General features: G+C 45.1%; 1 protein-coding gene across 5 annotated transcripts in view; it reads left to right on the forward strand.

The window, feature by feature from the left end:
* Positions 1–2969: 2969 nt before the first annotated feature.
* The window catches only part of CLYBL (citrate lyase beta like), a 292997-nt gene continuing 273962 nt past the window's right edge, over positions 2970–22004 (forward strand). For all 5 annotated transcript variants that reach the window (XM_032246153.1, XM_032246152.1, XM_032246149.1 and 2 more), the window contains exon 1: positions 2970–3043. In XM_032246153.1, the coding sequence (XP_032102044.1) occupies positions 2982–3043 (62 nt within the window). In that variant the 5' untranslated portion in view covers positions 2970–2981. The remainder of the gene's footprint in view (positions 3044–22004) is intronic.

Raw genomic sequence — 22004 nt, forward strand, 5'->3', positions numbered from 1 at the left:
ATCAAAATCTTATCTTGCATTGTAATCCCTATAATCCCCCAATCAAGGGAGAGATCAGGTGGAGGTCATTGAGTCATGGGGGCAGTTGCCCCCATGCTGTTCTCGTGATTGTGAGTGAGTTCTCACGAGATCTGAGAACTCAGTGAGTTTGGTAGTTTCTCCTGCGTTCATTCTCCTTCTTGCCACCTTGTGAAGAAGGTGCCTTGATTTCCCTTCATGTTCCATCATGATTGTAAGTTTCCTGTGGCTTCCCCAGCTATGCCGAACTGTGAGTCAATGAAAGCTCTTTCTTTTATAAATTATCCATTCTGGGTCAGCTATTTATAGCAGTGTGAAAACGGACTAATACATGTGTCCTCCAGACACCCATATACTATCTAGGTAAAGTTAATAAAGCTTTATTTTAACATGTACTAGCATTAGGAAACAGTTTTTGGTAACCTACCTACTGATGAGCAAAATGCATGTGTCGGTAATCTTGTGAAGAAACTCTACAACCTCATACCATTGCTGGTGAAAATTGGCATAGCTATAATTTCTTCGAGCAGAATCTGAAATTGACCCATTTAGCAAATAAGTCACAGTAGGACCTACTTTAGATCCAAGGCATTTTAAATAAGGATAACTAGTTACATGGCAGCTTTCAACTGTAATGAGGCTGGTAGAACATTTTCATCATATACATATATATATATATATACACTTTTTTTTTTTGAGATGGAGTCTCGTGCTGTCACCCAGGCTGGAGTGCAGTGATGTTAACTCACTGCAACCTCTCCTTCCCAGGTTCAAGCAATTCTCGTGCCTCAGCCTCATGAGTAGCTGAGACTACAGGTGTGAGCCATCACGCCCAGCTATTTTTGTATTTTTAGTAGACAGAGGGTTTCACCATGTTGGCCTTAATCACTTGACCTCGTGATCCGCCTGCCTCGGCCTCCCGAAGTGCTGGGATTACAGGTGTGAGCCACTGAACCTGGCCCACCAAAGGGTTTTAAGAAGGGAAGTGATGCAATGACAATAATAATGAGTAGTTAACACTACTGAGAACTTGCTTATATATGTATTTTTTTGAGATAGAGTCTTTCCCTTGTTGCCCAGGCTGTGTGTACTCTCTATGTATGAGTAAATTCAGTCTATCCTTATAACAACGCTATGAGGTGAGTACTATTTATATCTCCATTTTATAGATGAGGAAACAGAGAGCTTAAGAAACTTGATCAAAACATAGCAAGTCAATTCTGGAACTGGGAGCTGTGTCATGCTTTTAAAAGGTCAGCCGGGCTGTATGGCAAAAGAGTGATTGTAGCAGGGAAGAATGGGAGCAAGGAGGCTTTGAAATAATCTAGGTAAAGGATGATAATGGCCAGAATCAGACTTAAGTGAGGTGAGTGCAGCACCAGCCTGGGTGCAAAATTTAAGAAGCAGTCTCAGTAATTAAGGTAAGTAATATTGGCCCAGAGTGGTGGCTCATGCCTGTAAGCCCAACATTTCAGGAGGCTGAGGTGGTTGGATCACTTGAGGCCATGAGTTCGAAACTAGCATGGCCAACATGGTGAAACCCTGTCTCTACTAAAAATACAAAACCTTAGCCGGGTGTGGTGGCACTTGTCTGTAGTCCCAGCTACTCGGGATGCTGAGACATGAGAATCACTTGAACCCAGGAGGTGGAGGTTGCAGTGTATAAGCCAAGATCGTGCCCCTGCTCTCCAGCCTGGGCAACAGAGGAAGACTCTGTCTCAAAAACAAAACAAAACAAAAACAAAACAATATTCTAAACGAAAAACTAAGATAATGGAAAAATCCCATTATGAACAAAATATCAAAATTTTAATTAAAGACAGTTTTGGTGTTACTGAAATTGCCTTTGCCTCAAGCTTCAGTATGACTGGGCCAGGCACTGGCTGGGACTAGGGTGGTGACAAGAAAGTGACCAATTTGGAGTAAACAGGAGAGGCCTGAGGTGGAGAAGGCGTAGGAGCTGGGGGAGGGCGCCGAGGGGCTGAGCAGTTTCTGCTGTTGATATGGAATATTACAAATTTCTTAGTCCCAGCAGAAGTTTAGCACCCACCTTCCCAGTCACCTGACTTTTCCAAATCTTGGAACCCACTCTGGCTGAACAGGCTTTTGTTTGTTTAAATGGTCACTTTTTGTATCCAAGAGCACAATTCAGCTTCCACTGGAAGGTTCTGAGAAAGGGTTTCAGGTATAAGTCTAGAGCATGGAACATTCTTTTTCACAGCTGAAAAAGAAACCTGCAGAGGGCGAAGGAAAAGACATCGTTAGGGGTAGCATAGGCCCAGGCAGGTGGAGGCCGGCAGGTGGACGCCGGCTGGATCAGGGAAGGAGAAGGAAGAGGCAGGGGCAGGGCCCGGCCTGTTTTAACGCCTTGGCGTTCTCACTGCTGCGGAACGACTGCAGGGGGCAGAGTAAAGAGCTGCTGCCACTTTCCTGCTCAGAGAGTGGCAACAGCTGTTCTAACTATTGAAGGTATGTGTGTTCCAGGATGCAGCCTTCCTGCATTCTCTTTGACCGCTCTTGATTAATTGCTAACCAAGATATGCACATGGTGGGGCTCACAAAGTGTGAGGCGGTATTTTAACAACAAAAACTGCAAAGAAATCTCTAGAAATGTTGGTTCTTTGGCTGGGAAAACGCAGTCTGTCAACAGTTGCCTCAGAAGCTCGGAGAGAGTTGGATGTGGTCACCAGAGAGGCCGCTCGAAGAGGAGCCATCCATTCAGATCCTCTACTCTGCCCCGCATGACAGCGGGGACGAGGTCCTGAACCTTGGCTGAGCCGGGCAGGTGACCTCCGGACTCGCCGCGGGGCGGGGCAGGTGTTGGGCTGAAGGAGGGCGTGGCTGGCGGGGCGGGGCGGGGCGAAGAAAACGAGGCCGGGAGTGGACGGGGGTGTGGCCGCGGGGGCGTGGGAAGTTGTGTGGGCGTGGCTAACGACAAGGGGCGGGGCGCGCGCGTCGGGAAGATGGCGCTACGTCTGCTGCGGAGGGCGGCGCGCGGAGCGGCGGCTGCGGCGCTGTTGAGGCTGTGAGTGCAAGTCCCTGTTCCCCGCCGCCCCGGCCCAGCTCGCCGCGGGTCGGCTCCCATTGCAGGCCTGCTGGCCGGGCGCGGCCTCCCCACGCCCTCACGGGAACACAGCCGGACGGGAGCACCATGCGTCTCCCAGGCGCCGGCTCGACCTGGTCCAAGGTCGCTGCCGCCCTCGCCTCCCTGTGGGAGGGCCCTTGTTGCACCCGGAAAATGGGTACGCACCTTCGGTCGAGTTACCTGGACTCGGCCCCAGGAAACAAAACTGCCTCCCTCCTGCAAATGGCAAACGTGAACACCCAATCTTTTTCTCTGAGAAGCGGCTCGCCTGGTGAAAAACACCGGCGGTTCATTTAACATAGCTGTTCCCAAAAGGTTTGGTCTCAGGACTTGTTTACACGCCTAAAAATAATGTGGGGACCCCCAAAGCCTTTGCTTATATCTATTGGTTTTTGTGTTATGAGGAATTAAACCAGAAATTTAAAAAATACTCACTTAATAACAAACCCATTAACTTTTAATACAATTAACACTTTAATGAAATTATTAAAAGTGAGAAAATTGGCTCATGGTTTTTATATTATTGAAAATTTCTTTGGTTTAATAAAGGACAACTGGAGTCTCATATCAGCTGTTTTGGAGGAAGTGTTTGAAAGAATTCTGGGCTCACGCAGATGGAGATATTAGTTGGGAAAGGGAGGACCAAGCAGACCCTCTCAAAGGGTCTTAGGGACCCCCCACGTGTCTTTGGACTACACTTTGGGAACCGCTGGTCTAGCACTTGCCCATCGTCTAGGTACGTGCACATACATGGTTTCATTTGATTCCCTTCACCACCATGTGAAGAAGTTGGGTATCATGTTTATAAAGATGAAAAAACAGGGTCAGAAAGGTTAAGTGATTCTCAAAGCCCTATGACCAGTAGTGAGAGAGTTTGCTTCAAAAACGGTCTGTGGCTCCTGGTCTGTCACTTCATTCATTCATTCATTCATTTATATTTTTTTGAGACCGAGACTCGCTTTGTCACCCAGAATGGAGTGCAGTGGTGCGATCTCGGCTCACCGCAACCTCCCGCCCCCCGGGTTCAAGCGATTCTCATGCCTCAACCTCCTGAGTGTCTGGGATTACAGGTGTACACCACCACACCCGGCTGGCTAACTTTTGTATTTTTATTAGAGGCAGGATTTCGCCATGTCGGCCAGGCGGTCTCAAACTCCTGACCTCAAGTGATCCACCAGGCTCAGCCTCCCGAAGTGCTGGGATTACAGGCATGAGCCACCGCACCTGGCCTGGTCTAGAACTTCTTACATCTTATTGTACTGTGCCCCTTCAGTCACCCGTGTCCTATGGGAGGACCCACCTAGTCTTATGCATTCCACTTTCCCATTTACTCCACTGCCCCTGACACAGGGCCCTGGCTCTGCGAGTCACCCCTGGCCCCAGAGGAGCAGCTCAGGCAGCGCACCCAGGCTGGTCCAGAAGCGCCCTTTTCTGGCTCCTTTTGAGGGGGCCAGACTCTGTGGCCTGTTCAGTAGTGGGTCCGGTGAGCACACCCACTCCACACGCCAGCATGTCTCGGGGTAAACTCGCTGTGTTCTTCTCCCCGCCTTAGCACACTGGCTCCGTTCTCAACATGTCTACCCGCTGGATATAGGATTCTTGATGGGAATTTTTTTTTCCTTTGAGCATTTTAAAGTGTATTATCTCACTGTCTTCTTGCCTTTATTTTTCTCATGAGAATTCAGATGTTAATCGTATCAGGGTTCTATGTAAGTGATGAGTCATTTTCTTTGCTTTCAAGATTTTTTCTTTTTCTTGGTCTTTCAGTGGTTTTATCATGATATGTGTGGTTCTGTTTGAGTTTATCCTCCTTGGAAGTTTGTTGAGTTTCTTGGATGTGTGTACATCAAATTTGGGGAGTTTTTGGCTATTGTTTTCTCAAAGAAGTGTGTTCTCTTAACCCTCTCTTTTCCTTCTGAGGCTCCCGTTATGTATATGTTGGTGTAGTTGATGGAACCCTGCAGGTCTTTGAGACTGTTGTGTTTTCTTTCTGTTTCTCAGGCTGGATAATGTCAATTGACTTGTCTTTAGGTTTAATGATTTCTCCGTCTTCCAGCTCAAATCATTTTCATTTTAATCAGAACTTTTCTTTTTGGAGACTGAGTCTTGCTCTGTCACCCAGACCGGAGTGCAGTGGTGCAGTCTCGGCTCACTACAACCTCTGCCTCCTGGGCTCAAGCTATCCTCCCACCTCAGCCTCTCACGTAGCTGAGACTACAGGTGTGTGCCACCGCACATGGCTAATTGTTTATATTTATTGTAGGGATGGGGTTTCGCCATGTTGCCCAGGCTGGTCTCTAACTGGGCTCAAGCGATCTGCCCCCCCCTCTGTCTCTCATAGTGTTGGGAATGCAGGCATGAGCTGCCATACCTGGACCTTTTCTATACTTTCTCTTTATTGATATTCTCTTAAGTACTGAAACATCATTCTTATACTTTCCTTTAGTTCTTTTTTTCTTTCTTTTTTTTTTTTTTTAGAGACAGAGTCTTCAGGCTGGAGTGCAGTGGTGCGATCGTAGCTCAGTGCAGCCTCCAGCTCCTGGGCTCAAGTGATCCTCCTGCCTCGGCCTCCTCCCCAGTAACTGGGACTACAGGCACACACCACCATGCCCAGGTAATTTTTACAGTTTTTGAAGAGATAGAGTCTTGCTATGTTGCCCAGGGTGGTCTTGAACTCCTGGGTTCAAGTGATCCTCTTGCACTGGCCTCTAAAGTAGTGGGATTCCAGGCATGAATGACTGCACCTGGCCTCTTTCAGTTCTTTTTTTTTTTTTTTTGAGACTGAGTTTCGCTGTTGTTGCCCAAGCTGGAATGCCATGGCTCAACCTCGGTTCACTGCAACCTCTGCCTGCTGGGTTCAAGCAGTTCTCCTGCCTCAGCCTCCCGAGTAGCTGGGATTACAGGCATGTACCTGACTAATTTTGTATTTTTAGTAGAGACAGCATTTCTCTGTGATAGTCAGGCTGGTCTCAAACTCCTGACCTCAGGTGATCCACCCGCCTTGGCCTCTCAAAACGCTGGGATTATACAGGTATGAGCCACCGTGCCCGGCCTTCCTTCAGTTCTTTATACATAGTTTCCTTTAGTTTTTTGAGCATATTTTAAATAGCTGATTTAACTAGTAAGTCCAACATCTGGACTCAGCAGGGACAGTTTGTAAAGACTACTTATTTTCTTTGCATATGGATCATATGTTCTTGTTTCTTTGCATGTCTTGTATATTTTTGTTGAAAACTGGACATCTTAAGCAATATAATGGGGCAACCCTGGAAATCAGATTTCCTCCTTTTCCCAGGGTTTATGGTTGTTGCTGTTTGTTGTTGTTGTTTGCTTAGTGACTTTAATAAACTAATTCTGCATTGTATTCTTTGTCATGTGCAACTATTGAAGTCTCTGCTTGGTTAGCTTAGTAGTCTAACAATTAGATAAAGATTTATTTAAATTCCTGGAACCAGTAAGTCTCCTAGTCTTCGCTGAGGGACTCAGTGTGTGTCAGGATGTGTCTTCAACATTCAGCCAGTTTGCTACTCTGCCTTCTTTGCTTCCACTTCCTGCTTACAGAGACTGAAGGTTAGCTAGACATGAGCACTTAAGGTCTTTCCTTAGTGGGAATACTGCCCTGCACATGTGCAGGGCCTCCTAGAGTCTCAGGAACATGTCACAACTTTTCAGAGCCCTACAGTGGAGATCTCATTCTTCATTTTTGCTTTTTAAGCATTTTGGTTAGCCTGTTGTTTGCCCTGTTATCTTCCATGTCAAGTAGCTGTGATGGTAAATAAGTACTTCTGATTGGACAAATGCCCTGTGAGAAAATACTATTCCCACTGCACAAGCTCTGAGTCAGGTCAAATAAAGATAGCTATGCAAGTGGTGTCTTCCAAGGAACCACAAGACAGGTCAAATAGTGACATTTTCCAGAAATGGGGCTTTCCCCCACTAGTGGCTGCCATGCTGCTGGTTTCCACTGTGATGGAGGCTGCTGATTTTCAAGTCTACCACCGAGCTGGGGAGGAAGGATTGGGTAAACTAAAACCTCCAAATTGCTGTTCTTACAGAGAGTCATCCATTTATCTTGAATAAATGATCCCTATATTGCTGCAAGTCTTTAATTTCCAGAATTCTGAAAAAGTTGGTTCTGACAATTTTTGCCAATATTGTCATTGTTTTTATGGAAGATGAGATTTTCAAAGGTCCTTTTTCTGTAGTTTTTGCTGGTCAGCCTGCATAGAATTTTGATCAAGAATGGATTTGAATTTATAATTTTGTTTTCAGCATCCATTGCATTGATCATAAGGCTTTTCTTCTTCAGTGTGTTAATATGGTGAATTACGGTGATTGACTTTGTAAAAGTTAAGCTGACCATTGCATTCCTGGAATAAACCCCACTGATCATGATGTATTGTTTGGATTGAATGTGCTAAAATTTTGTTAAAATTATTTGTGTGTTCATAAGGAATATTAGCCTATAGTTTTCTGATACTGCCTTGGCCTGGGTTTGGTATTAGGACAATGATGGCCGTGTGACCACACAGGATGTGTTGGAGAGTTCTCACTTCTATTTCCTGGAACTGTTTATGTAAAATTGGTAAGATTTTGCCTGTAATTGTTTGTACCTGCAGGTTTCTTTCTGGAAAAATTGTTAAACTACAAATTCAGTTTCTTTAATAGACATATTGCTATTCAGTTTGTCTGGTTCTTCTTGAGTAAGCTTTGGTAGTTTGTACCTTTGAAGGACTATGTCAATTTCATCTAAGTTGTCAATTTCATGTACGTAGAGTTGTTCATGCTAATGCCTTATCCTTTTTCTTACAGCTCTGTGAAGGTATATACCGCACAATTTACCCTTTGTAAGTGTATGGTTAAATAATTTCTAATAAGTTTATAGGCCTCTCACTACAATCCAGTTTTAGGCCCCCCTCCAAATTTCTATCATGCCCCAAATTCTCTGGAGCCCCTTTGCAAATTAATCCTTACCCTTGCCTCTAGCCTGTCATCTCCTGGCTGTTTGTGTCATACGTAGTGATGTGTCCTCTTACATCCCTGATGTTTGTAATTCTTTTTTCTGTTTTTCATTTTTTTGATCAATCTGGATCGAGTTTTATTGCATTTTTCTCTATTTTTTTCTGTTTTTTATTCCATTGATTTCTGTCTCATCTTTATTATTTCCTGCCTTCAACTTACATTGGGTTTAATTTGCCCTTTAGTTTTTTAAGGTGGAAATTTAGATAATTAATTTTAGACCTTTCTAGTTTTTTTTTGAGACAAGGTCTTGCTCTGTCACCCAGGCTGGAGTGCAATGATGCAATCTTGGTGCTCTGCAACCTCCACATTCAGGCTCAAACAGTCCTCCCGCCTCAGCCTCCCAAGTAGTGGGGATGACAGGCATTAGCCACCATGTGTGGCTAATTTTTGTATGTTTTGTAGAGATGGGGTTTTGCCATGTTGCCCAGACTGGTCTCGAACTCCTGGATTCAAGCAATCTACCACCACCTCAGCCTCCCAAAGTTCTGGGATTACTGATGTGAGTCACTGCACTCATCTGGGGACTACTTTTTAAATATAAGTACTTAGTAATTACTTTTCAGCCATGCTTGGTAGCTTACAACTGTAATCCCAGCACTTTGGGAGGCTGAGGTGGGAGAATCACTTGCAGCCAGGAGTTCAAGTCCAGCTTGGGCAACATAGTGAGATGCTGCCTCTACAAAAATTTTTTAAAAATTAGCTGGGTGTGATGGCTCATGCCTGTGATCCTAGCCACTTGGGATGCTGAGGTGGGAGGATTGCTTGAGCCTGGGGATTTGGGGTTCCAGTGAGCTGAGATCGTACCGCTGCACTCCAGCCTGGGTGACAGAGCAAGGCTCCATTAAAAATAGTTATAATAATAATAAAGAAATTTCCTCTAAGGATTGTTTTAATTCCCTCTAGCAAATTTTGCAGGATTTCTGATACCTATAATCTCTTTTCATTTATCATGTTGATATTCTGATATGTTTTCTTATGTTGATGTTCTGATACGTGGTATGTTTTCTAAAGTAATCAGTAGTAAGACTCCAAAAGAAAAATGGCTCCCTGGCTGTATGTGTTCAGTGGTAGCAGCCAAGGAATGTGCCGGGAAGGTGCTTCACGTTTTGCAGTGCCATAGTAGAGAGGAACCTGGTAAAGAAAAAAAACCAGATGAAGACAGTTTAGAGAGATGACAATTACAAGCTAAGTACCTGAGACTCTGGGTCAATAGTAAAGGGACAGTGTGTGCCGAGGCAGCGGAGCCGTGGAAAGTGGCTGAGGGGCCTGGATGGGGCTGCCTGTCAGGGTCCCAATAGGCCTTTTGTAGGATTGGCTTCATCTTTGAAACCTCCTGAGGTTACTGTGACAACCGCTACTGTCCTTCTGTACTGCTGTGAGGCCACTAAGGGAAAAAGGGAGGGAAGGGACCCAAAGGAAGGACAGAGGCGGGAGAAGGAGCGATGGGGAGAGAAAGGCAGAGAAGAATGGAAGCAGGGAATGAGAAAGGGGAGAAACTTCACTAAAAAGGAGGCAGGTTAAACATTGAGAGATGGAAAGATGGTCACATTGAAAAGAACTCACTCAGAGTAAGGATGAATGTGTGTTCTTTGCTACTTGAACTGGTATTAAAACGCCAATATGAAGTGTTAGACATTTTAAAATGTTTATTGGCATCATTAGAAGTTGACTTTAGTTGCTCGAATGCCTGGTGGGGATGTGTAAACAAAAATGATATTTTGGATTGTGAGGCAGAAAGTCACTTTAAATGGTCCTGGGAGGCAGAGGAGCCAACCCTCTCAATTGCCTGGGGCTGTCCTGGTTTTAGCATGGAATGTCCTATGTTCACAGAAACCCTTAGGTCCCGGCAGACCAGGATGGCTATTCACCATAGAGGTGGAGAAGTAAAGGGCTGTGCATGAAGAGGGGTACTTGTTAGGAACAGGAAGGAGGATGGAGTTGGAGGGGATGAGTGCAGGGCAGGATACAGAACCCAGAAGGAAAGTAATGGACAGAAGCTGAGAGAAAGAATGAAAAGACCAGTGGTCCAAGATGGTAGCCCACAGATTCAAGAACTAGAGCAAGAGGCTTCTGGAATGGCCTCCATTCTAGAACGGAGAGAGAGAGTATACAGAATGCTTTAATGGAGAAAGGCAGGCCACTGCTCAGAGAGTGGGGCTGGAGAGAAAAGAAAGGAGACCTTGCGGGAGCAGGCCACACCAGGAAGGCCGGTGTATGCACAGTGTGCAGACCAAGAGTAGCCTGGGGATAGGGAACATACCTGGGCTGGACAGTGGAATTGGTGGGAAATCAGATTTCCCTGAGCAAAAACCAGTGGGCAGCAGCCAAACTGGTGAGCAAGAACTGGCTGTGTGGCTGGGTCCGAATTGGGAGGTGCCATGTGCATGGGCCTGCCATGTCAGGGCAGGTGCAGCTGCGAGGGAAGTCTCTGCCAACACTCAGCTGCACCATGCCTGCTGAACAGCCTCACCTTGGCCTCTGGCTCTGTTGCAGCTGTGTGGGGCTTGCGCTTCTCCGTACCGTTATCCTCTGGTAGAGTTTTACCGTGGACCACAGCCATTGTGTACATACTAGCCTAGAGGACACAGGGTCACTCACATGCTTTCTGTGGGAGATGCTAAGGAGTTGGGGGAGGCTGGGGCCTGAATTGAAGATCAACTCTTGACTGCAGAGATCCCTCCCTCCCTCTCTCTGTCCCGTAGATCCGGAGGGGAGTTGAGGACAGTTTCATGCCACATGCTTGACCTGACTCAACTGAGTATCTGTGGCCTCTGTGAAGACTCTGTCCTTGCAAGGGACTCTCCTTAGTGCCCATATTCTGCAGAATGTTTGAGTGGCAGGAAGACTTTATTCATCTAGAAATACTTCATGGTAGTCAGTTGCTAATAACCAGGATATCTGCAGGTGGAGTGTTCTCAGGAGGCACACCTTAAGCTTCAAAGGTGAGGACGTAGACAAGGCAGTGGATGCACCTGTCCCAAGACATGACCCATATCCGTAGGGAGTGCCCTCAGGGCAGCTGACACCGCTCAGCACCAGCAGTCTCCAGTGATAGCTTTGGAACAGCCCAGGTCTGACTGGTGTATTTTCTGAAACCAGCCTTTGGTCACACAGTTTCCTAACTAAATGTTGTGGTGGCCACTCTGTAGGAGTTGCCATTTTATGCGTGACTCCCTGTGAGGAAGCCCATAGGTGCTGGTGGCTGAAATTTTAGGAATGCAGGTTTCTAAGAAGGCTGGGAGAAGAAAGCTGGGCTCCTTGGGGCAGGGCTATTGGCAGGTTTAATTAATTTAAGATCTAAAACGTTGTTGATTTAAAAACAACATTTTTTTCCTGCTCTGACCACAGTTGGAGCTGTGTTCTGCTGTTGTACATTGCTCATTAATTCCACACATTGCTCACGATACTGTCAGGTTTAGAATTTCATTAGGCAATAAAGAAGATATCAAGGAAATAATATTTGTGTTTTCATATAGGTCACTTGGATATGAATTTAAATCCACTGTAATTCAAACAGGCTTAATTTATTTCATGTTGCTACTTGAATGTGTTATAGCTTATCAATTATATAACTCACTTGAATGATGAAGACTTGAGATTCATTCCCTCCTTCCTTCCTTCCTTTCTCACCCCATCCTCCCCATCATAAACCAGGGTTAGAATAGTTGTTAATTTAGCTGCTTTGATTATTATTATTATTATTTTAAGACTGGGTGCAGCTATGTTGCCCAGACTGGAATGTGGTGGCTATTTGCAGGTGTTATCATAGCTCACTGCAGTCTTGACTTCCTGGGCACCAGTGACCCTTCTTCCTCAGTCTCTCTAGTAGCTGCATCTGAAGCCATGTGTGACCACACCCAGCTGACTGTATGTTTTGTTTACATTTAAGGATGTTAGTCTAGGAGCAGTGCTGATGTTTACTATTGTTCCACATGACTCTAGCACATACATGTTTGTATGTATATAACCACAGTTCATTTAGTCTGTTTCCAGGTTTCCTTGGGAAATGCAGAGATAAATGTTCCTATCCCCAAATCTCTGTGGATACCCTTACTTAAGTATTTGGAGGTAAATTTCCATATGTGAACTTGCTGAATACCCTCATTTGAAGCCTTTTGATGCCGTCAGATCACCCTCCACAAGGATGTGCCAATATATACCTAAGTGGTGTATGCCTTTTGGAGGCTTTTCTGTCCCATTTCCTTGCATTAGGAGAACCATGCACACTGAAGCAGGCACAGACTGTCATGCAGGTCACCTAACCGGCAGCACCAGACCTAGAAAGGCCTGTTGGCTACCACGGCAGCTCTTCCCTCGGCAGCCTTGGCTGTCACACCGGCCCCACCCATGGGTGTTTCTGTAAATGGCCGTGAAGGTTTACCTCTTCTGAACTGTACCACATGTTAACTTCTTTCTCTTAGTTAGGTCTTTGAAATTGGCAGAGGTGCTGTATTTAATAAAAAAGGAATGGGCCAGGCATGGTGGCTCATACCTGTAATTCCAGCACTTTGGGAGGCTGAGGTGGGAGGATCATTTGAGGTCAGGAGTTTGAGACCAGCCTGGCCAGCGTGGTGAAACCCCGTCTCTACTAAAAATACAAAAATTAGCCAGGTATGCTGGTGCATGCCTGTAGTCCCGACTACTCAGAAGGCTGAGGCAGGAGAATTGCTTGAACCCAGGAGGCGGAGGTTGCAGTGAGCCAAGATCACACCACTGCACTCCAGCCTGGGTGACAGAGTGAGACTCCATCTAAAAAATAATAGTGTTAATATGATAATAAAGGAATGAAAGTTTCCTTAGAAAGTAAGGCTTCTGTTTTAATAGGATACTTGGCGTGGGCAAGTCTGTCTTAACTGTTTTTCTTCACTGTGTCTAAATGAGAAGGAAGAATGACCCTGGTATCTGTATTTGCAGGACACTTCAGTATTAATATTCAGAACCCCAAATATTGAAAAGTGTAAAAGACAATACTTGCTACTTCACTGTCCTGTTTGCACCCCCAGTAAAATGAGGGTCTTAGTTTAGTGGAAAACCCTGTTCACTGTTTAACTCACAGTTCTACGTTGCTAAAAATTGACACTTTTTAAAAATTTAATAAGGGCCTCTCTATGGACCTTTTTAAAGTTTATATGGTCATTAAAAACATTGCAGGGGGCTGGGCGCGGTGGCTCACGCCTGTAATCCCAGCACTTTGGGAGGCCGAGGCGGGTGGATCACGAGGTCAAGAGATCGAGACCATCCTGGTCAACATGGTGAAACCCCGTCTCTACCAAAAATACAAAAAATTAGCTGGGCATGAGTGGCACACGCCTGTAATCCCAGCTACTCAGGAGGCTGAGGCAGGAGAATTGCCTGAACCCAGGAGGCGGAGGTTGCAGTGAGCTGAGATCGTGCCATTGCACTCTAGCCTGGGTAACAAGAGCGAAACTCCGTCTCAAAAAAAAAAAAAAACTGAAGTATGATTTTAAAGGTTCAAGGGACTTAAGCTTAGTGGCACAAACGCTCTTAGTAAAATCAAGCCTCATCTTTTTATCAATATTTTAATAGTTTTATGTCTAAGCACTTATGCATCAAGAACAAAACTTTGGATGATGTTAGGAAATATTTAAATGGATAAGTAGAAAGTGATCATTGGAGTCTAATAAGTGATGGATACAGCAACATAATACTTTACAAAACCATTCAGGGTGTGTTTGACAAACAAGAAGGTTACATAGGAGCTGTATGATTAATGTAAAGTGTTCTCTAACTTTATTTAGTCTTTATTCTCAACCTTACAAATATCACATACATACACAGAATAAGATAAATTAAGGTGGGTGTTGAACAGCTAGAACACGTGGTGGACACAGGGAGGGAAGCATCACTGCAGTGAGTTCGGCCTAGGGGAGGGACAGCGGGGGTGGGGGTAGGGAGGGATAATGTCGGGAGACATACCAGATACAGATGACTGGTGGGGGCGGGAGGGGGGAGAAAGGCAGCAAACCACTTTGCCATGTGTGTACCTATGCAACAATCCTGCATGATCTGCACATGTACCCCAGAACCTAAAGTACAATAAAAAATAAATAAATCTGAAAAAGAAAAAAAAAAAAAAAAAAAAAAAAAAAAAAAAACATCATTGCACACATATACTTTGTACCACTTTGGAAGTAGTGCAGGCTTGTTTGAAAGCATACACTTGTCTTGTCTTATTTAGTCTCACGGTATTCTTTGTGAGAAGGAAGATATGCCCACATTATTTTGTGGCCAAAAACAAAAGTTTGGGAAATGAAAAAAAGCAAACAGAAAACCTCATGCCAAATGCTGTTTTCATAGTGAGGCACTGGAGGGCGCACTAGCAATGGGAGATGCATGCAGTCTCTGCAGTCTGCCGGCTGCCCTTACAAATGCCTCTTTCAGAAGATGTAAGAGTTGTTTTTTCTGTTCATTTTTAAGGCAAATGAAAGACACATGGATGGTAGAGGAAATATTTCTATACTGACCTATAAACTGTCCTTTTAAAAGTTTATGAGAAACTGAAGAAGTAGCTCTGTGTTCCAGCCCTCCTTATGACCTCCTCTCTCCCTGCCCTGTTGCAGCCTCACTGGCTTCTGGGCTGTGTTGTCAGCCTGGAGCACTCTGTCCCTTTGTGTCTCAGCTCAAATGTCACGGATCAGAGAAGTCTTCCTTGACCACCCTGTACAACATAGCTTCCACCCCTCCAACCAGCCTCTGCACTACCCCCTGTCCCCTGGCTGCTGTTTTCATTTTTTCCATTACCCTATTTCCAGCAGACATATACATGCTTATTTGTTTATTGCCTGCCTGTACCCCACCCCAGCCCCCAGATATTCACCAGAGCAGGGACTTGGTTTATTCATCGCTATTACATACCCAGAACCTAAAACAATCCTCGCCAGTGCCTGATGTAAGTTTGCAGAATAAAAAAAGAACAGATTTAGAAAATGAAATATTTTGAGTGTTTCTCAAGATTTAGGGCATTTTTTCTTTGTTGTGGTAAATTATACATAATTTATAACATAATTACCATTTTAACTTTTTTTTGGTTTTGTTTTCGTTTTTTTGAGATAGAATCTTGCTCTCTTGCCCAGGATGGAGTGCAGTGGTGCAATCTCGGCTCACTGCAACCTCCGCTTCCGGGGTTCAAGCAATTCTCCTGCCTCAGCCTCCCAAGTAGCTGGGATTACAGGCGCATGCCACCACGCCCGGCTAATTTTTGTGTTTTTAGTAGAGACAGGGTTTCACCGTGTTGGCCAGGCTGGTCTCAAACTCCTGACCTCAGATGATCCGCCTGCCTTGGCCTCCCAAAGTGCTGGGATTATAGGCATGACCCACCACACCTGGCCCATTTTAACCATTTTTAAGTATACAGTTTAGTGGCATTAAGTACATTCACATTGTTGTACAGCCGTCACCACCATCCATCTTCAGAACTTTTTCATCTTCCCAAACTGAAATCCTATGGCCATTAAACACTAACTTCCTGTTCCCTTTCCCCACCCAGCCCCTGGTAACCACCATTCTCGTTTCTTTCACTGTGAATTTGACTACTCTAGGTACCTCATATACGTAGCATCACATATTTGTCCTTTTGTGCTTGGCTTATTTTACTCAGCATAATATCTTCCAAGGTGCATCTGTGTTATAGCAGGTATCTGATTTTCATTCTTTAAGGCTGAATAATAATCTGTTGTGTGTATATTCTGTATTTTATTTATCCATTCATCTGTTGATGGACATTTGGGTCATTGCCACCTTTTGGCTATTGTTAGTGCATGTTCTGTATGGAGCACAGAAATGTGATGTTTCAGTTTAAGCCCAAAGTGGATTTATTTGAATTATAGTAGCCAATCACAGATCACTCCTGGGTAATACTAGGGTTTGAATGTGGTATCCCCTCCAAAATTCATGTTGAAACTGAATCTGTATTGTGGTGGTATTAAGAAGTGTGGCCTTGTTGAAAGCGGTTAAGTCAAGAGGGCTGTGCCTCATGAATGGGTTAGTACCACTCAAAAGAGGCTTCAGAGAGAGTTTTCCAGTCTTGGCCTTCTGCCCTCTGCCATGTGAGGACACAGCCACATGGCACCATGTTGGAAGCAGGGAGCAGCCCTGCGTAGATACTAAGGCTGGCACCTTAATCTTGGATTCCCCAGCCTCCAGAACTGTGGGAAATAAGTTTCTATTGATGACAAATTACCCAGTCTGTGGTACTTTTAAAAATAGCAGCATAAATAGACTAAGACAGGTGGTTGCTACCTTTAGTAAAATATTTGTAATTCATATTAAGGTAGAAACTTATTCTAGCTCCTAAAAATCAGAGTTGGTTTGATATCCTCAGATGCTATTTAGCTTTTTCTTATAATTGTCAAAAATAATTTCAAAATCAAGTTAATAACTCTCTGCTATAGGCAGGAAGGTCCTGGACGGATCCTCTGTTCAAGTTCAATGCTGACCCTGCAGTTAGCCCTTGACCTTGTTCACGGCTCTTGTCTAAATTGTGCCTTATTTTTCTCACCCATCAAAAGGAGGATGGACTAGTTTCTTCCTGCCAGTTGACATTCCAAAGTCTAGAAAGAAATTATTGCCCTCGAGTAAGAAGAGCTTGGGGAAGTCAGAAATATAAGATATATACCTTTTTGAGCTCTAAGTTATTTTGGTCCATTTGAGCTCAGTTTGACCAGAGATTGAAGATGAAAGCTCTGCCTCCCCCAAACTTATGGGGACAGTCTGCACTCAGTTGGTGTTACCGCCTTCTCCTGCCAGGAAGGGAGATTTGTTTGGTCTTGTGTTGTCGAACCTCTCCCTTTAGGTGCTCAGAAGGGGCGGCGCCTTCATCGAGTCTCTCCCTGAAGCAGGGAGTGCTACCAGGCGCTTTGTTACAGTGGCTTATGATGGACACAGCACAGTGCCAAGGGATTAGGATTCTAAAATAATTCAGGTGTACCGAGATGCAGATCCTAAAAGAACTCAAGTGTAAGAGAAGGTAGATGTCCTAAATTTTAGTCTGATCTGCAAGATTTTGACTCAGAAATGGATACCTGATTTTTGCCTACATCTCACCTCTTTCACTTTTTTCCTGCTCCAGTTTTGGGTTTCCTGCCCACCTGGTGCCCTCAAGCTGGCTTGTGAGTGCTCGGAGCCTGGACCACAGTGCTCTCGAAGGGTCTGCCTGTTCTAGGGCTAATCAGCCAGCAGCCTACTCAGGGATGACCAGTAAGCCCAAGAAAACAGGCAGTGCTCATGTCAGATGTGTAGCCCTTCCCAAGTGCTGCACATTTGAAGAAATTCCTTCACTGGGCACAGGGGCTCATGCCTGTAATCCCAGCACTTTGGGAGGCCAAGGTGGGCAGATAATGAGGTCAGGAGTTTGAGACCAGCCTGAACAACAGGGTGAAACCCTGTCTCTACTAAAAATACAAAAAATAGCCAGATGTGGTAGTTGTGCATCTGTAATCCCAGCTACTTAGGAGGCCGAGGCAGGAGAATCTCTTGAACCCAGGAGGTGGAGGTTGCTGAGATCACACCATTGCACTCCAGCCTGGGTAACAGAGTGAGACTCCATCTCAAAAAAAAAAAAAAGCCGGGCGCGGTGGCTCAAGCCTGTAATCCCAGCACTTTGGGAGGCCGAGGCGGGTGGATCACGAGGTCAAGAGATCGAGACCATCCTGGTCAACATGATGAAACCCCGTCTCTATTAAAAAAAAATACAAAAAATTAGCTGGGCATGGTGGTGCGTGCCTGTAATCCCAGCTACTCAGGAAGCTGAGGCAGGAGAATTGCCTGAACCCAGGAGGCGGAGGTTGCGGTGAGCCGAGATCGCGCCATTGCACTCCAGCCTGGGTAACATGAGTGAAACTCCGTCTCAAAAAAAAAAAAAAAAAAAAAAAAAGAAAGAAAAAGAAATGCCCTTTGCAGATGCCTTAACTGCAAAGGATTCAGCCAGTCAAGAGAATTTGTCCTCCACCAGGAAGAGAATATGGGTATAGGAGAGGCTTGGAGTGTCTCTGCCACCCCTCATGTCCTCTGGACAAAGGTCCAAGCTGTGGATTTGAATCATCAGTGTCTACTTGTCCTGCAGAAAGAACATCAGAGGTTTTCCAGGTAATCTGGTTACATGCCTGCACTAGGGGACTGGGAGAATCCTTACCCTAAACCTCTCCTCCTCACCCCTTAACACGTACACACGCTTCTCACTGACCTTAAACATCCTAGCGCTGCACTCTGATCATGGTGCCCACCCCCTTGGACAGCATAAATTTCCTGATGATATCCAATTACCTGCCGCATAAAGTCCAGGTCCCTTAGCGTGGCATGCATGCACCTCCTCACCACTCCTCCATCTTTCCAGGGCCCTTACCTGTGGCCACATGTGTCACTCACCATGCCCACACTCTGGATCATCAGCGCCACTTCCTCCTGGAAGCCTTCCTTCCCCAGACACCTCAGCCAGCCATCTGTCTCTTCCCTGAGAGCCCTAACCTCTCTGCTGACTTTTGCCAGCCTTCCCTGTGTGAAGGTGATAGAGGCGCGAAACTCCCACTTGTCTTTGATGCAGCCTCTCCTCCCCTCTCCCACCCACACCTCATCTGTTGCCAGGCCTGTTGATTTTCCCCTTCAGGTGCCAACTCTTTTTTTTCATTGTGTTAGTTTCCTATTGCTGTTATAACAGATTATCACAAACATCTTGGTTTAAATTAAGCTTGTCCACACGTGGGCCTGTGGACCACACATGACCCGGGATGGCTTTGAATACGACCCAACACAAATCTGTAAACTTTCTTAAAACATTATGAGATTTTTTGGTGATTTTTTTTTTCTTTAGCTTATCAGCTGTTGTTAGTGTATTTTATGTGTGGCCTGAGACAAATCTTCCAGTGTGGACCAGGGAAGCCAGAAGAGTGGACACCCCTGGTTAACACAGATTTGTTAACTTAAGCTTCTGCAAGTTCAAAGTCTGATATGGGTCTTTGTGGGCTGGAGAGCCTCCTTTCTGGCAGTTCTGGGGGATTCATTTCCTTGCCTTTTCCAGCTTCTAGAGGCTGCTCACATTCTTTGGCTCATGGCTCCTAATCCATCTTCAAAGCCAGCCCCAGTGGATTGAATTCTTCCCCTCATTGCTGCTATCTCTCGGGTTCTGTTGCTTCTGCTGCCCTCTCCAGCTTAGAAGGACCCTTGTAATTACGTTGCCCCACATGGATAACCCAGGCTAATCTCCCCAGCTCAAGGTCAGCTGATCAGCAACCTTCATACCACTTTGCCATGTAACCTAACAAATCAGTAGATAGTGGGTATAGGACGTGGACATCTTTGGGGGACATTATTCTGCATACTCACCCACTGTTCTAGATTCAGGTTTGAACTCTTGGAATAATCATCTAATGGGCTGAGTTCCCTCATTGCCTGTCATGTTACGTGCTGCCAGCATAGATATTAAGATGTACATTCTATAATCTAGACCTGTTGGTTCCAAAAATATCTCTTGGATCTGTCCTTGTTTCTTTGTCTCCATTGCCCCTACCCTGGTAGTCATTTGTTACCTCGACCACTGTGAAAAAGGATTGTTTACGTCTATGGGTATCCCTCCAAGCAATATTTATTTTTTTAAAATTGAGATTAAATTCACATAGTATAAAACTAACCATTTTATTTTATTTTATTTATTTTTTTGAGACGGAGTCTTACTCTGTTGCCTAGGCTGAAGTGCAATGGCCCAATCTCTGCTCACTGCAACCTCCGCCTCCGAGGTTCAAGAGATCTCCTGCCTCAGCCTTCCCAGTAGCTGGTACTACAGGTGCCCACCACCACGCCCAGCTAATTTTTGTATTTTTAGTAGAGGCGGGGTTTCATCATATTGGCTAGGCTGGTCTTGAACTGCTGACCTTGTGATCCGCCCACCTCAGCCTCCCAAAATGCTGCGATTGCAGGCGTGAGCCACCACACCCAGCCTAAAACTAACCGTTTTAAAGTGTACTATTCAAGGGTGTTTTAATACATTCACAATGTTGTGCAGCCATCGCCATTCATTTCCAAAACATTTTCTTCACCCTAAAGGAAAACTATCCATTGAGTGTTACTCCCCATTCCCTCCTGTCCTCAACCCCTGGCAACCACTGGTCTATTTTCTGTCTCTATGCACTTACCTATTCCTTTCTATGGATATAGTACTACATTTGGTTTATTTTTTAATTAAATTTAATTTTTTAGAGACAGGATCTAGCTCTGTCACCCAGGCTGGAGCGTAGTGGCGTGATCATAGCTCACTGTAGCCTTGAACTCCTGGGCTTGAGTGATCCGCCTACCTCAGCCTTCCAGGTAGCTAGGACTGCAGGCACTCACCACCACACCTGGCTCATTTTTAAAATTTGTCAGTTGTTGAACATTTGGGCTGTCTCCGCTTTTTGGCAATTGTACTTAGTGCTGTTATGAACATCCATGTACAGGTATTTGTTTTTAATTCCTTTGGGCATATACCTAGGAACTGCTGTGCCATATGGTAATTCCATGTTTAACTTTTTGAGGAACCACCCAGCTGTTTTCCACAGAGGCTGCACCATTATACATTGTACAAGGTTCTGATTTCTCCGCATCCTCGCCAACACTGGCTATTTTCCATTGTTTTTATTGCAGCCATGGTAGTGGGTGTGAAGTTGTATCTCATGGTTTCCTCCAAATCATTTTTAAATGCACAAATTGGCTAATTTCACTTCTCTGCTTCACATCCTTCCCATTGCGTTTATAATAAACCCTGACCCTCCCTTGGATTCCGAGGAGTGTATGATCTTCCCCCTCCTCCTCCTCCATCTCACTGCCTCCCATTCTCCTCACACAGCCACTTACCACGCGTCATTGGCCTTCTCCTGTTCCCTCAAGCGGGGAAGGCAAACACCCATGGGCTTTTCTTTATTATTTACTCATTTATTTATTTTTTAACACTTCCCTCCTTAGATCCAGAGACCGTGGGCTTTGAGGCTCAGGGAGTCAGATCCAAGGTCCATTTAGAAGTAAATGATGAGATGATGCATTAAATGCTAGGTATGGCACGTACATGGTTGATAAGAACACTGCTACACAGTGGATGTAAAAAACATCAGATAGATACCTAAAGGCTGAGTCTTTGGAGCGGGGGTGACCACCTGAAGTGTGTCCTCCCTTCCCCACCTTTTCCCTCCCTCATAGCGTCCCATTCTTCATGGCACTTATGTGTTTGTCATTAGCTAGGAATGTGTACCTCTCCCTGTTATGTTTGGTCTCCCACACTGGGCTGGAAACTCCACACTCGCTCTTTATGCCCGTGCCCAGCACAGTGCCTGACACAGTAGGCACTGATTAAATGATTCTTGAATGAATGCATCATCATATGGTCACAGTAAACAGAATCCATCAGTAATTATCCATTTGACATGAGAGGGTGGAAAGGCAAAGTTTTTATGCCTGAGTGTGGGTGTGTGTATGTTTTCCTAGATTATAGATTTGTCTAAACATTCCTGCTAATTTAAGATATCAAATCTGAAGGTTCTTTCTTGGCTTGAATTTTTGAACAGAGGCCAAGGCTGTTTTTAGATTCCTAAATATTTTCTCTTTTGTGAGAGTTTTCGAAAGTATAAACGGGGCATCTTCTCTACAACTGGTTTACACTGTTGGTTTATGCATTTGAGTTGTGGGCAGAGGGGAAACCTCAGTGTCTGAAGGTGGCTTTACCCCAGCACCGAGGTATCCCCGGGAGAGCTTGGCCAGTCTAAGTCCGTGTGGTCTTAAAGGTCCTCCCTAGCCAGTGTCCCTGTCCTAGCTACATTCTGTTTATTTCAGAGCTTCTCACCTATTGAACACATAACACCTCCTCAACTCAGGACCAGCATCTAGAAGTCGTATTTTAAGA

Source organism: Sapajus apella, unplaced genomic scaffold, assembly GCF_009761245.1.
Source record: "Sapajus apella isolate SASKATOON/1434 unplaced genomic scaffold, GSC_monkey_1.0 scaffold60, whole genome shotgun sequence".
In the NCBI taxonomy this organism is placed as follows: Eukaryota; Metazoa; Chordata; class Mammalia; order Primates; family Cebidae; genus Sapajus; species Sapajus apella.